This window comes from Sinohyriopsis cumingii, chromosome 13, assembly GCF_028554795.1.
Source record: "Sinohyriopsis cumingii isolate HCF-2022 chromosome 13, ASM2855479v2, whole genome shotgun sequence".
NCBI classification, from domain to species: Eukaryota; Metazoa; Mollusca; class Bivalvia; order Unionida; family Unionidae; genus Sinohyriopsis; species Sinohyriopsis cumingii.
The window spans coordinates 21,263,017-21,279,042 of record NC_142973.1 but is presented as its reverse complement, the minus strand read 5'-3'; the positions used below and the strand labels follow the sequence as shown (position 1 = coordinate 21,279,042).

Sequence of the window (16,026 nt, the reverse complement as noted above, 5' to 3'; positions counted from 1 at the left end):
CATTTCCTATTACAGTATGAAAAAATAAAACCCAATAAATGCAAAGTATTAGAATCCCATTTTGTAATGAAAAAAGTTTAACCCTGAATTTATGTGTGCCAATAAAATCTCAAACAAGATTTTTCAACCAACCTAAACTCCTTAAGACGATTTGGTTAAAACTTCCATCATTTAAAGACATTTACAAAAGGGTTGATTTAAATTTTGACAAAAGATCTTCAAAATTATATATTGTTGTATAAACAAGGACTGAATTTTCTGTAAAATCATTCAAAATTATATATTGTTGTATAAACAAGGACTGAATTTTCTGTAAAATCAACTTGTTTTCTTGTAGTTCAATACCCCAGTCCCAAAACCTGTATTGATACATGGGCTCTTATCGTTTCTTAATATATAATAAAAGGGACAACAATTTCCCATTTCTCCTGCGTTCTATTTAAGATCTTAAACCAATGCTTCAAGCTACATGTCACTGAGTAATAGTTTCGCACCAAGTTCAGCTCAGAGATTCAAAATTTTTCTAATCCAAGTTTCCTCCAAATATTCAAACCCCATTTTTCACATTTGGACATTTTGGATGGAGTGTGGGTTCAGAGCAATTACATATAAAAAATTTGGAATCTGCCGCCACCGTAAGATAGCTTACCAGTGTGCCTAGCAAATTCAAGCTATGTTATATAGATTTATACCTGCATGAAATCGATAGAAAATTATTTATTTTCTCAAAAATGACAAGTATTATAGTCGTTATATCTATAATCCGCTGACAGACTAGACGAAACTCTGCATATATGAAACCTGACCCAATACTCGCCATTTGCGTTAATATTCATGTGACTTCACAAATCTCAAACAATGACATCGGAAGTCCAATAGTCCCGTGATATCAATAACAAACTCCTTTTTAATGTTGTTGTACAAAATTTCAATTATATTAAATGAAAGTCTGATACCTTTTGTAAAAACCAGAAAGAACATACAATTCTCAACATATTTATTTTGAGAACAACTACAAAATACTTGGCCAGTCTGATTCATCAAGCAGAGCAGACTGGTTCCCTGCTTCGCATGCTCCCTACGTGAGAGAGCACATGTCAACGTGGTAGTCTCATGATACAACAAAACTCTGGATATTGGTCTCAGAATAAATATAGAGAATTTTGTGCTCTTTTGTTTTTGTGTTTTTATTGCAACCTGTATACAACTTTCATTTAATATTTTTTCTACAATATTTGAAAATGATGGTTGTGCGATTCTATGTGCTCATGCGACTAGTAATCGAAATTACTAGTACCGGCTCAAATTTCATCAACGCATTAATTTTATCTTCTTTCAACAGACTGAAGACATTATGATTTTAATACTCGCAATTTCTGAGAAAATAAATAATTTTTATATCGATTTTATGCAGGTATAACTCGATTTAACAACATGTAAGCGGCTATCTGAGTTACAGATAGGATCAAATTCACGATGCTGTGTGGAACAAACTATAGTGTAATCCCATTTGAATGTCAGTCACAACTTAATTCCTACACAATTAATAAATTTGATTCAGAGATCATTAATAAAGTATAGTGTTTCCATGCATCACATAAAACGTTTTAGTTTTAGTGGCTTGGTTGAGTGAAAGCCTTCAACTTTAGCATGGTTAGATCACGTCTTACATCTAAAAATAGAAACAAGCAAAACCCAGGACCAAGCCAGTCTCCCAGCAAATAAACACTAGTTTATAAGTTTTTTTTTAACAAGAGTAAATAAAAGCACCAAGTGTATACAAATAATAAACTCCATAATACTCAATACTTTAAAAAAATGTATCTATCACTGTGCCACGATAGATTCTTCAATGCAAATGGAATGAAACAGAAAGTGACTGTGTGGACATCTATGAAACAGAAAGAGCAGTGCTTGATTAACATCTATAAAATTAAGCAGTGCTTTAATTTGCATTATTTCATCTTGAATCGAATATCAAACCCTTGCAATCCATCAAAGAGACTCTCCTTCTGGTGCTGTGTTATTGTAGACAAGCACTAACCAAAATCGACAGTTACATGGGACCGCAACTGTATGAAAAGAGTATGTCAGCTTCTTACTGACTCGGGTATTCAGACAGTTAACTTTCAAGACTTAAAATACATTTTACTGTTAGTCGGTACATAAATACCAACATCCTCATCCTTTCCAGGTACAGAGGCAAATTTTATCAGTAAAAACCAGTACAGAACAGAACCTTTGTTGATGACACTTAATGACCATGTGTATTACTGCTTTCAATAATTTCTTTAAAATGGGTATTGAACCTAGTATGGACATTAAAGGAAAACTATGAAAAATTAACAACCAAAACACGAAGCACTTTGATGAAATAACATTTACTGAGAAAGAACACAGAAGTTACTACTTGATGCAGAACAGTATCTGAATTTTATGCTAACAAGTATATGTACATTTAATCAATTATCAGATTTAACTCAACCAGGCAATTTTTCTGTATGCTTTGTCATGGACATAGGTGGGATGATATCTCTGAAATTTAAATCCTCACTTCTTATGTTGCCTACATGTATCCGTTGCTAGGGCAGTGATCAATACCACAAGAAATGTTACCACTGTATAGTTTGTGCAGGTAAGGGTATTAAATTGCACCACCATGGTCTGGTTAATGACATCGTGGTCTCTCCCATATGATTGTTTAGTATGTAGACTTATGAATACAATAAAATAGCCAGGAGTGCCTTAAAACCCACTAAGGCTGCAATAAATTCTGTGATAACTTCACCAGCTTTTAACAGTGTACTTTCAGCAAGTATTTTCTTGTTTCTGAAGACACTGTAAGTGTATTATCTGACTTTTGTGTCTTAGTCATACTAATCAATGTCAGTAAGATCCTTGGTTTGTAGCCTTCACAAATCTGATCAGAAATTGCTTGAATAATTCAAGCACATTTCCTCAAAGATTGTGGATCATAGGCTCCTTCTGTTGCATCTTCAAGTTGTGCTTGTTAAATAATGGAATTATGTGGTCTAGAAAAAAGTCATAAGGCTTCAACCTCAGGGACTGCAAAGCCATGGACACACTGATAGCCTGATATTCCTCTGATTTGTTTTCATTAAATCACAGAGACCTTGACCATTAAAGTTAACCCTGAAATCAACAGGGTTCTTCCTTGCCCATTTTGCAAGCCATTCAGAAAGTCTGATCACTGAAGGACTCAGGACCAAAAAAATCTATGTAAAAAAGAAACAAAAAATAACAAAACAAAAAAACAAGGGACAAAAAATATACCTGAAGTAGCTGTGTCTGCACATAGAGCACTCCAGTCTCTGGATCCCGAAAAGTAATCCCCTGGGTTGAGCCAAGAGAAGGGTCAGCAGGGAAGCTCACAACAATACTTGGTTCACTCTTTATTACTGGGTCTGTTAATGAGAACAAGGTAAATTGCCACTCAAATAAAGATCATTATACTGAACAAAAGATCTTAACTGTCAACAAGGTCTAGTTTTCATCGGCACAGACTATCTAGTGTGGAAAAAAAATCACATTTGTTTGGGTTTTTTTATTTGTTGCTTTTTATTATGAGACCATTATGTGGCAATAAAAACATAGTTACAGTGCAAATGTTTCAAATGAATGTGGGCCATACCAACAATTTTTGCACGGTAAACATTAAATTGCTCTGCAATGCATTTTATATTGATAAAATACAGTAAACATAATCAGTACAATGAATATTTATGAAAATTTAATACAGAATTTCCCGGCTCAAAGTCCATACTTTTGTAGCTGAAGTCTGTGTTTCATCTTACACTCCAAATTAACATATATATGGATTATGTCTTTGCAATTCCTTTTTATAAACTAATAAACTGCTTTTGTGCTATTATTTTTATCATTAATTTGTATGCATTTGTATCTGCCTGTATTTCACAGTTTAACCACAGGTCCATTGATATTTGATTTAACAGCATTTTATTTATGCTTTCAATTAATTATTGGTACACATATATAATTAAGTCAACAAAGGGATATAACCCATATCAACAAATCAAATTTTCAATGAATATTTTACAAATACCAACCTGTTGTTCCAGTGTCTCTCTGATTATAATCAATGGATTGATCTTTGGCTCCTGACAACAATCCAAGCCAGTCAACTGTTTAAAACCTGATATTGGCTTTGGGTAATAGGCAATTTCCGTACCCCTTGTTCTTTATCATTAATCCATATCAATTACTGGTTTTACAATCTCATACGGATTAAGAACCATACGAAATGATGCCCTCTCTCTTCTTGTTTGTGTATAGTATTTCATAAATATCATAAAGTATTTGTTGCAAAAAATTATTATTCTTTTATTGTGATTTGTTTTTCTGTTTCTATCATTAACTTTATTTATATTTCTGATTTCCCTATGAACAGCCTCATTTCCCTATTAGTAGCCTCACCAGCTCTGCATAGCCATGTGGTTTTTGTGACAATGGATATCATAAATAAAACAAGAATGAACTGTATATTCTGAACTGATAATGAAAGACAGTAGTGCCTTTGTACATAAGGAAGATCACAATAGGCGGGTAACTAAACAATACAGATTACAAACACTCTGAAACCTCCCCATCTCTCTCTCTCTCCAACATGAAACTGGAGGAAAAAGCATATTGGCATCAGTGACTGCAACTTCCAAAGTAATCTGGAATCAAATGCAAATATACCAATACCATGCTACTGGAAGTTACAAGCAACAAAAAAAATTACAAAGCCAAACATTTATCTGGCTTCATCTTGTAACACACATAGATTTTTATGTGGATGAAAGATAAAAAAATGCCCAAAATTAGCGAATTCAATTTGTACTCCACATAGACGTATAGGCCAAAAAATATGGTTCATGTATTGGATAAGAACACTACAAGCTGAATCCAATATCTGCACAACTGTTTAATGAAATGAATGAAAAACAAGGTAATTTTTAACTGCATCTGAATGTATATAGATGACGTCTTTGTAACTAACCTTTGGAGGATAACTCCAGGCCATTTCCCTCAGCCTTTTCTTTCAGTAACTTTCTCCTTCTTTTGGCATTCTCACTCATCATCTGGTTACTATGGAAATCTGTTCTGGCTGACCCGCTTCTGTTTTCTGGCAAATTAAGGCCACTCTCCAGATCAGATTCTAGGGAGAAGAAAAAACAATGACATGCCAAGAAGAAACAACATCAACACAAAACTAACATTAATATGAGTATCTTGAACAGAAATGAGGGTAAATCATTTTAATTTTGAACAGTTTTGGGAGAAAAATGGTACTAACAGCTGCCTCGCTTGTCGCTCAGCATTAAGAGGTTAGTGTTAGGACTGGTTGGCCTGGTGCCAGGATAACGTGACTGGGTGGGACATAATGCTACATGTCTGTGGCATGATGCCCAGTGCTAAACATCACTATAAACTGTCACAATGCAGACATCATAGCGATATGACTGAGAAATTGTTAAAGTAAAAAATCTAAATCACACACACACATACACAATTTTCAACAGCTTCAAATTTTTGTACAGCTCAAGGATTTAAAAGTTTAAATCCTCCTGATTGTCACTACTGATAATCCTTGTTATGAAGAAAGAAGTGTATATATTCTAGGGTAGGTTTCAATCAGCTAGAATTTTCTTTATCTTTGATATCCAAATGATGGGGTTGATACAAAACTGAGTGAACACAGCTAAGTCTTACTTTTGATGTGAATCACCAAGATAAAAAGAGCTAATAAATTGTTTTTTATTTTAAAATCTTCAAAGTGAACTTTTTGAAAATAGTTATGTATACAATGTAAAAAGTCAATCCTGCATTTCAAAGGCAAAGTTAGTGTATTTTGTGTTATTTCAAGTTAAATTCCCCAACACAAAGCAATCCTTTTCAGTATATTGTTTTTCTAACAGTGACCAAACCTAAATAGCAGTCAAAGTAGATGAAATACATGTACATTTAAATGAATGTTAACTTTCTCTAAATTACTGAACCTGTTCCATGCCCACTTTATACAGTAACCCCAAAAGTATGTAACAGAACCAACTGTGTCGCCATTAAAGGCAGGTATCAGCAGGTGTCACAATACACATCAAGACTATTGACTTGTCTATATGTACCATGATATATTGGAAACATAAATTGAGACGTAATTTTATAACTGTGTAGTTTACTCAATTTTTTTAAACTACATGCTTTTTTTTTTAAAAGGGGGGGGGTATTTCATCAACACAAAAACTTGCGCAATCGTACAAGTCTTAAACATCAAGATTTTAATCAAGCCTTTCTGAATGCATCAAATAGAGAGTGACAAATTTCCAAGTGCATTCAATTATATGGCTCTATTTGAGTGAGTAAAGAAATGTAATGCAGAGAGAAAGAGAAAGATTAAAAAATAAACATGCTGAAACAACTTTTTGTTCATTTCTTTATTTTCATATTTGTAACTGCATATCTCCATGTTTTATATTTGAATCATCAAGATATATTCACATGTGAAGTGGCTTCAAAACAAATAGTGATGTACAATTTAGATACATCAAACAACAAATGTGGTGCTTGTTGAGTGTATGTCTGACATAACCTCATGAAAAACATTTCTTGTCTCAGTTATTCAACAGCACATTAAGAAATTAAGATTATGAAATGGCCTTTATCATCTCATTTCGAAAGGGAAATTGTGCGGAAACTGCAAAACCAGCAAGCACATGTCAGATGATTTGGTGTCCCCTGTTTGAGGAGGCAAGTCACCAGTACAGAGTTATCCAACTAATCAGGGCTGACTTCACACAGAATCAGTACTTCCAGAACTGAAAGACTCTTATGACAACTTTATCTCTAGAAGCTTGATGTGAATAGACTGTTTCCCCATGCTCCCCAAATATACGTACAGAATCAGTCCTTCCAGAACTGAAAGACGTTTATGATAACTTCATCTCAAGAAGCTTGATGTGAATAGGCTGTTTCCCTGGGCTTCCCAAATGTAAATACTGGTAATCTGTACTTATCATTTCTGGTTGGATTTTCTCTTGAGGAATTTCTATCGTGAGCCACAACTAGTGGCATGACTGACACTGGAATTATTGTACCTCATTCATGATGTTGACCTTATGGTCGTGTGGACTGCCACTGAGTGAGCAAAGTCATTTGTCATGGCTGCATATGAAGTTCGAAGGAATCAGATCTAATGTTGCATTGAGAAACCAAAGAACTTGCATAACTTTCTCATTAAAAACCAGGTAATGTTGGAAATGGACAAGTTTAACAATCCATAGGATGCAGACATGAGGGAAACACGCAAGACTGAGACTTGTTATAAACTCTAAAACAATGGGATGGCAGCTGTTAGTACCATTTATGTAAGTCTTTGGTATGACTCCTCCGGGGATCACAGGAACGACCTCCCACATCCAAGGCGGGGAGAAGAAGTAAGAGTTGGGTGTTGGATGCACAAAAATGAAGCCACTCCTAAATGACTTGTGTCATCTATGTTTTGTGGAAGTAGGTGGAACCAAGGTAACTAGAACTGTAGGAGTCTAGTGACCACCGATCATCTGTCTAAATCATCTCTGGGAAGCAAGAGGCTTGGGCAGAGCTGCCAACCCTCCAGACTCAAATAGTGAAAAGTGGGATACAGATTAGTGAATTTTGAACACAATTAGTGCAAAATTATATCATGACACTAACTCAATCCACTTTGATGGTCAGTACTGCATTATACGAAAATCCCAAAATAAAAATAAAACATATTATTTACAGTGATTACATGTGCTACTATATTTGCAGACAAATTTACTTATATTCACAAACTTCACATTATTTTTCATGATGCTATGGCAGTCTTGAACTTCCTCAATCAGGCCATGGTAAATTTGTTTTCAAAACGGTTTAGGCTTCTTGCCTGCTAGTTTACCTCAGTGACTAAAACTGCTGCAAATTTTCAGCACCTATGGAGGCACTTAAAGTTTGACTTAAATTTCCTCACAATAGGAAATAATCTTTCACTGTCACTGTTGCTGATCTCCAACTGAGAAAGGCAGGTTATGTTCAACAAGAAAGCTCACAAACAATGCTTCATCACTGGTGGCATGCAGGACTTGAGTAGGTGGCTTAAAGTACTCCAAATCTGAAATCTGCTGGGGGTGCTATAGCAGTGTGCTGTTTCACATCGTTCTGCCACATACCTCCAATGGCTAGTTTCGTTGCTTACAATTTATCTTTCATGTATGTACTTAATAGTAACATTACTACATGGTACATATATGACAAGTAAGTTAAAAGCAACAATACCAGTCCTTGCGCACATTCCCAATTGTAAAATTCTCAGCACACTACTGTGCGAAAAGCATAATGTACATCAATGTCTGATGGCTGCTAGGCCAAATTATGGTGTGCTCCAATCTATCTACTTTTTGTGGAATACAAATCTTTTCCCTTGGAGGTAAAAACATTATAACTGCAGTGTAGCTTAATTACTAAATGGTATTGATCCAGAAGACAAAACATCAAATGGTGAACAATTGGTGGTGTTGGCACATGTGCTGAACACTGAACTCAAGCAAATTATGATATATGCTAATCTTTCAATATAAAAAATTCCAACACTTGAAAAAGCTGTCTTTATGTAGTTTCCCAACCTTTATGTTCTTTTTGCTTCCAATGTGCTTCCTCACATCATCTCTGCCACCATGCCCAATGCTAAAATTTGTGGCACATTGTATGCAAAAAGCATGATGTATTATCAGTATTTGATGGCTGAATGCTCTGCAAACATTTGGCATATTTCAACGTAAATATCACTTTTTGTGCATTACATTTCTTTTTCCTTGGTGGTGAAAACGTTTTAAAGATGTGATGCTGAACGATAATTAAATTCAGTGGTGGCACATGCGCGAAAAAAAATTCCGGTTAGGCCCCAGTTTCTTTTAAAAGCATTTGTAAAACTACTTTTATAAATATAGATTAAAATAAGCTAAAGTGCTTGCTACCTAGTCAACAGTACCAATCAGCTATAGTTCTAATAATATCACGACTAGCAGTGCCGAACCATTTCAGAAATGGCCAATATCACAACTAGCACTTAACAGGAAAATTTAAAATAACTGAGAATTGGGGAATTCATGATTTTTTGGAACGTGGCATGAATCAGAGAATCCTGTAGAAAGTCGTGATATTCACACCACAATCATGAGGATTCTCAGCTATGCTTGGGGGATAGAGAAACTTGGTTTCTTACCTCTCCCATAAGACTGCCTCCCAGACTGATTTAGCTGTTGTCTACTGGCACAGGTTGAGATCTGAAGGTCCCTTAGGGCATATAGATTCCTTTTGCTGGGTTCAACCATTGTCCTGCCATTGTGGAAGCAATGGTGGATTCCAAAACAAGGATACAGGTGCAACGGCCAGTTAAAGGAGTAGTTCCTGAGCTGCCTGCTTCCAAAGAGCAATGGTGAGTCAAACAGTCATCCTTAAAGCCAAGGCGTGATGCACTTTCAATGATGTGACATGCATCAGGACGTATCAAGTCAAGGCTGGCAGAGAAAGTTTATACATTAGCCATTGTATGGTGGGCTGCTGTGTCGATGATCACAGCAATTTAGGATATCGACTTCCAAGTGTGTTGGTTGGCTTAATTTTCCAACAGTCAGAACATCACTGAGACCAGATCTAGCACTGAAGACAAAACGTTTCCAACCAGCTTCTATGTAGTAAAAAGCACCTTCTTATCTACCTTGTAAAAGATGGAGCTGATACGTTAATCCCCATTACATCTTCTTAAATGCCAGGAGTTCAGTATGGTAAGCAGTGGAATGTGTCTTTACCAGTGCGAGAAAAACAAATTGTACCTGACATTCTGAAAAGAAAGCCTTATCATTCTTGGAGAAAAAGATACTTTCAGACTGCTGATCTTTAATACCCAAATCTTTTGCTGGCTGGAGAAGCAAATGCAAAGGCGACACTTCTCATCATCAATCTAGCCTGAAGCTTTGCCTTTATAGTCATGCATAGTGATAGGAGATGGAGGGCATTCTATGACCAGCCAACTTTATAGTCCTGCATGGTGATGGGGGAAAACATTCGACAGGCAGCAACACACAGTACATCTCAACAGCAGCCTTAAAGCTAAACTCTATCTGCTCCATGGTTACTAGAAAAGGGCTGTTTCTCTCAAATATCTTCACACTCAATGTGTGACCAATCTTGGTCCTCATCTGATTCCACTGGAGACCATGTCATGAGGTAACGATGAAGCAATGCCCTCATCCCTAAAGAAACCACTTCAAATACTCTATGATCAGGCAGTGAAAACAAGGAAAGCCATCTCTGACAGGTGATTCTGTCATAACTGGGCATATGACTAGTTAGAATGATCAGTCTGGTTGTTGGATGTGTGGAATCTGGACTGGTTGGCTTCAGTACTGTCTGTGCCAAAATGGATGGTTTTTCCGCTACCATACCTGTCCCAATTTCCAAGTGTATCCATCAGCTGGGCTGACTGAACAGCTGGTACAGCTCCAGACGGCAAGAAGGTCCTACATGCTAAAAGTACCCCATATGGCCTATGACAGAGACTCAAAGGCGAAGCTCAAACCTGCAGAGAGATTGTGCTCAACAGACTGCCTATAAATGGGGGAATAACCCCCACTGTATTCAAATTATTGTGGTGGCAAAAGATGGAGAGCCATGTAAAATATGGTCTTAAGACAGGAATAACTTGTACACATCTTCTTTTGCTTTGTATTTCTTGACTTTTCTGCATTCAGAAGATATCTTTTAAAACAATACACTAGTAATGTAAGCCTTTTTGAGTACTTTTATCTTTTTATTTTCATCAGGTTGAGAGCAAATTGAGACCAAAAAAATGTACATTTATTATTTACCTTAATTTTTTGTAATCTGAAATGAAGAATCAAAATTTTGTCTACAAATAAAATACAAGATATATAATCACAAAATTTCACCAGGATTTTTCCCATATTAGTCATATAGAGCTTTCTTTAAATACGGGTAAATGTGACCAGTGATCTTACCTGTTTTTCTTTTTGAATTTTTTTTCGTTTGATTCATGGTGATGCTATCAATTATATCCAGTCCTGAGACCTGATCAGGCAGTTCACCAGTTGCTGTGGCAATGATCTGAGACACAGCACTTTGATAAAGCTGTTCCTGGGCAACATCTGGAACTGATGTCTGTGCAATAACTGAGTGGGTGTCTGTTAATCCTGGAAAAGTGAACAAAAAAATATATAAAAAACTAAGTAAGAGATTAACAACAGACCTGCCAAAATTGATTTTCTCAATACACAGATCAGTTTGAAAACCATATAATTGCAACATATTTCCATATTTACGAAAGAAGGCATACCAAATTTTAAAAAAATATGACATCAACTATGAAGACGGATTTATCTGATGAGAGCTTAGAACTATCACCAGTTACAATAAAAGGAGAGAAAAATAGAAAAATAAAAATGGAAAAATGAGAGATAAATTAAAATAAAATAGCATAACTGGTGTACAGGCATGGTTTAGTTTGAACATTGGAAAAGCAAGGTGAACTAATGCCATTCTCTCAGTACTCTTTGACAATCATAAAACATTAAGAATTCAAAGAAAAAGACATCTTTCATAATAATAAAAACGATACCTGAGGTGGAGATGAACTCTGCTGGGTCTATGAGCTGCACTGCCTGATTGTTAATCACGCTGGTATTCAATGTCGGGGTTGAACTAGGTCCTCCTGAAACAAGAGGCTCAATTGGGCCTGAGATCACTCAAGTTCCTGACATCTGCCTAAAAGCCAAATGCAAGAGATTTTGGCCAAGAAATCTAGGTCAGCAGTAAGTTTCTTTGTGGAAAAAGTTTCCAATGTTGTTGATACTATATGTTATCAAAACAAATGTTTCAAGGTTTCTAAATCTTTGGTATCATGATCTGTATTTGATGGCACATCAGCACTTTTTCTTTCTTAAAAGACCTTCATTAGCAGAATGCGGTTAAATCTGGTCCAATTCTGTTTATAAGTTTTGAGATAAATTAAAGGTTCTTCTATTTATATTAAAAGCATACACATTTGAGGGTAGACCACCATATATATATATATACACACACACTACCCCTTCATACCTGGATTTTCAAGTCTGGGTTTGTAACAGTGGCAATATTTTATGGTCTGGCATGAAATTAAAGCTGCTTTAACAAAATCTGAAAACCAGTAAGGCAGTCTGGGGTCTGACCCCATCTCCACAGCAGAAGCCTAATGGGCAGCAGCACATTTTGGTAGCTCACCTTTTTCTCAAGAAATAGAAACCATCTACAATGGCTCTTCTGGCACCTCTTTTGTTCACCCCCCCCCCCCATTTCAATGCCAGCCTTATAAGGAAAAAAACAAGTTCAACTCAACTGAGCTCAATAACCTGTATGGGTAGAGCTGATTGTCTTTTCTGGCATCTTTTAAAAAGCCCTGGTTTCTTGGAGGACATAGTAGGTTAAAGTATGTAATTTAATCCCACTCTTGGCAATAAAAAGAATAAAAATTTCCTTGTTAAAAAGAATGAACACAAATCCCTTGAAGAGACTGATGGCCAAAAAGAATTTGAGGAATTGAAGATAGGACAATATTTTCTTTCAGATTGCAGTGTTAAATCGATCTCTGATATTTTCTTAAGCAAACATAAGATTTTCAAATTGGCCACTCTGGTACCTGTATAGGATATACGATCAGCACCATTTTCTTTTGGGAGATCATTAAAAGTGTTTTGGTTAAAACCCCATGTAATATAACCATCCACTGAGGAGGAGTAGCAATAACAAAATTTTCCAAAAGGCTGCAATATTAGACATCAGATCAGCACCACTTTCATTTAGAACCAACTAAACATCAAATGTCTTTCGGTGAAACTATGCATGTTGGTATGACCATCCATTTAGGAGTAGAAATAACAAGATTTTAGAAATTACCACCATGGCAGCCATATATTGGAATGTCTTTTGGTTACCATGGCAGCCATATATTGGAATCAGATCAGTACTGTACTAATAAAATTAGATATCATTATAAGTTTTCTCCTGAAAGTCCCAGTCGATATCACTTTCTCTTGTGGAGGATTAACAATGAGATTTTCAAGAATGTAGCCATGGCTGCCACATTGGATGTTATATCAGCACCATTTTCATTTTGGTCCATTTAGATATCACAAGTCATTGGTGCAAACCCCACCTTAATATGACCATCTATGCAGGAGTTGAGAAAAGATTTCCAAGTTGATTGCTGTGGTGGCTATATCGGATGTCTTATATTTCATTTGGGATCAAACAGACATAAAGAAGTCTTCCAGTGAAAACCCTATGTTGATATGACTTTCCTTTCAGGAGGCGTAGCTATAAAAGATTTTCAAAATGGTTGCCATGGTGACCATAACGGACATGACATCTTCACTATTTTTTTTATCTAGGACCAACTAATCATAAAAAGCCTTCTGTTGGAAACACATTTGCCGATAAGACTTTCTATTCAAGAGGAGCAGTGTTCAATAGATGTTCAAGATGGCTACCATAACAGCAATATTGTATGCCAGATCTGCACTAATTTTTTCTAGGGCAAACTAGACATCCTAAGTTTGATATGTCCATACTCCCACTGAAACAGAGATGTTGATCCCTAGAGTGGTGTATCCAATAAAGTCCTCAATCTTTCCAACAGCACTGCTTCTAGACAGCTCAGGATCAAATTGGATAATTGCTATAATCTGATTCTAAACACAATTTGTATCTTGTGTTCATGTTGGTTCAAGTGTTTCGACACTGGGTACCCTTCTCATCACGGATTTCTCTGAGTTGTTCTTTTGTTCTCATTTGGAATTCCCCTTTAGTCTCTCCTACATATTGTTTGCCACAAAGATGGCAGGTAAGTAAACAGCATTATATGTAGCACAATGCCCTCTTAACTTTAATGTATAAAGATTCAACAAGACTAATTCCCTCTGCCAAGTTACAATGATGATGATGGTGGTCAGGGTCTGGGGGTAACTAGACCACCCCAGCAGATGGGAGGGTAGGTGTCCACATCCTATCAGGTAACACTTTCTTTCCAGACATCACAAGAATGTTTTAGTTTTAAAAAATCCCAATCATCTCAATCATGACAGTAAAGATGTACTCCAGGCACTATTTTACTTTGTTTTGAACTGAACTCTCACACGACTTCTCCCCATGTCTCGTGTGCAGAATGTTGACCATTTTCATCATCACTTAATGGTCCTTTGTGTAGCAAGAAAGGGTAACAGAAGACTATGAGCACTCTACTGGCAGTAAACAATAAATAATCTGACCTGCCAACCCTAACAAGACAATCTCAGTAAGTCTGCAAGTCTTATCAGTTTTAATTAAAGTGTAAAACAATATCATATTCTGCTATTGTAAAGTTGGAAAACATGTTTTTAAAAAGTTCTGTATTCGAAACTGATGCAGTGACTGTAAAAATTATGTTCAGAAGAAAAGTCTGTGAAGTACACGTTATTTACATCTAGTATAATTGCAAAAACTTCAGTTCCAAACCTTGTGCTGCTAAAATGGCTTGTTGATATCTCTCAATCTGACATAATTCCTGGAATTTTTTTCCATCTCACATGATGACAGCAATCATATCTCATGCCACAAGACATACTCAAACCAACAAGTGATGTCCAATAATCATAACTGAGTCTCTTCCTTCTTTTATTTAGAAGAATCTGGATATACCTTTTGATTCTTCTGTACTGATTATTCACAGTTTTAAGAGACTTATTTTCCCTTTCATCTTCAATGTGTACCGCCCTCTGAATGCCATTTCTTTTAAAATTCTATAATCAACAGTTTGATCATGGAGATGACTTGCATGAAAAAATTATTTGCAGTTATTGGCTGTAAAGTTAGGCTGGTTCCTAGACTAACTCCATTAAATATAATCTGAAACTCAGATCTAAATCAAACGTGGACAAGCCAATTATCTCGAGTTTACTACAACAAACTTATTTCTGTAATTTTTGCTTTTATTCCATAAGTATGTATTTTAAGGGTCATTTTTGTAAGACCTATGGCAAAATCTTGATGGTTGGCAGATCTGAATAGTATGAACCCCACACCACCACTACTTTCTCCATATATTAATGATATGCCAGGTTCCCTCGTGACTGGAAGACAATGGGAAATTCACCAACAGAAAAAAAGCTTGGCAGACCATATCAATACATAATATAATGGCCTTCATGCCAGGATGCTTTTTTCGAACAAGTACTTTACTGATGGTTGATCAGCATCAATTGTGCAAAATTTAAAGGCCCTCCCACAACAATGCTAGATGACAGATTTAGTCAAATTCTGTTGAACAATTATTAAAATGTTGTCTAAAGGTATTTTTTTTATTAAGGCAGTCACACCTATTTGCTGACAGCATCAATGGTACACATCTGAAATCCTCTGTTGCAGGCTGCTCTTTTTGTTATAAATTTGGTAAAATTCTATTAAAAGGTTTCTTAGAAGTCTTTTAAAGGAGTTTCTAAAAAGGTTTATCTGTTTTTAGTAATGGCAGTCATATTTGACTGTGGATTGGCATCATTTTATGCACTTGTGCTGTCTGACATATTTGTTTGAAATTAGTGCTTTTAAGTTGAAAACAGCAATTGTTGACAGAAGGACAACTGACAATGGACATTGGGCCATACCACAACCTCACTTGACCTTACTGCTAATACAGAAGACAAGAGTCAGTTACATCATATGGGTTTTGTGATTTCCACAGCAGGTCAACAGATTAAACACATGTTAAAAGATCCCATAAAGATACCAGAATCAAACTTTGGCCAATGCAAATGATAGAAGTGTTGATTAAACTTTCATTAGCATACCCTACACAAATCTTGTTAACCTTGTGTTACATTTTCATATCATGCCAGCTTAATATTTATATTTCCAAGGCAAAAGGCAATTTACAATGTTTATTATTAAAAAAAGAACATA

The 16,026-nt window shown here is 35.8% G+C and overlaps 1 protein-coding gene across 1 annotated transcript in view; it reads right to left on the bottom strand.

The window, feature by feature from the left end:
• Positions 1 to 16,026, bottom strand: part of LOC149785032 (uncharacterized) — a 66,286-nt gene that overhangs the window by 12,273 nt on the left and 37,987 nt on the right. The window contains exons 9-12 of the mRNA XM_089978737.1: positions 11,678 to 11,770; positions 11,061 to 11,252; positions 5,024 to 5,182; positions 3,295 to 3,425 (exon numbers count right to left, since the gene is read on the bottom strand). Of these exons, the coding sequence (XP_089834863.1) occupies positions 3,295 to 3,425; positions 5,024 to 5,182; positions 11,061 to 11,252; positions 11,678 to 11,770 (575 nt within the window). The remainder of the gene's footprint in view (positions 1 to 3,294; positions 3,426 to 5,023; positions 5,183 to 11,060; positions 11,253 to 11,677; positions 11,771 to 16,026) is intronic.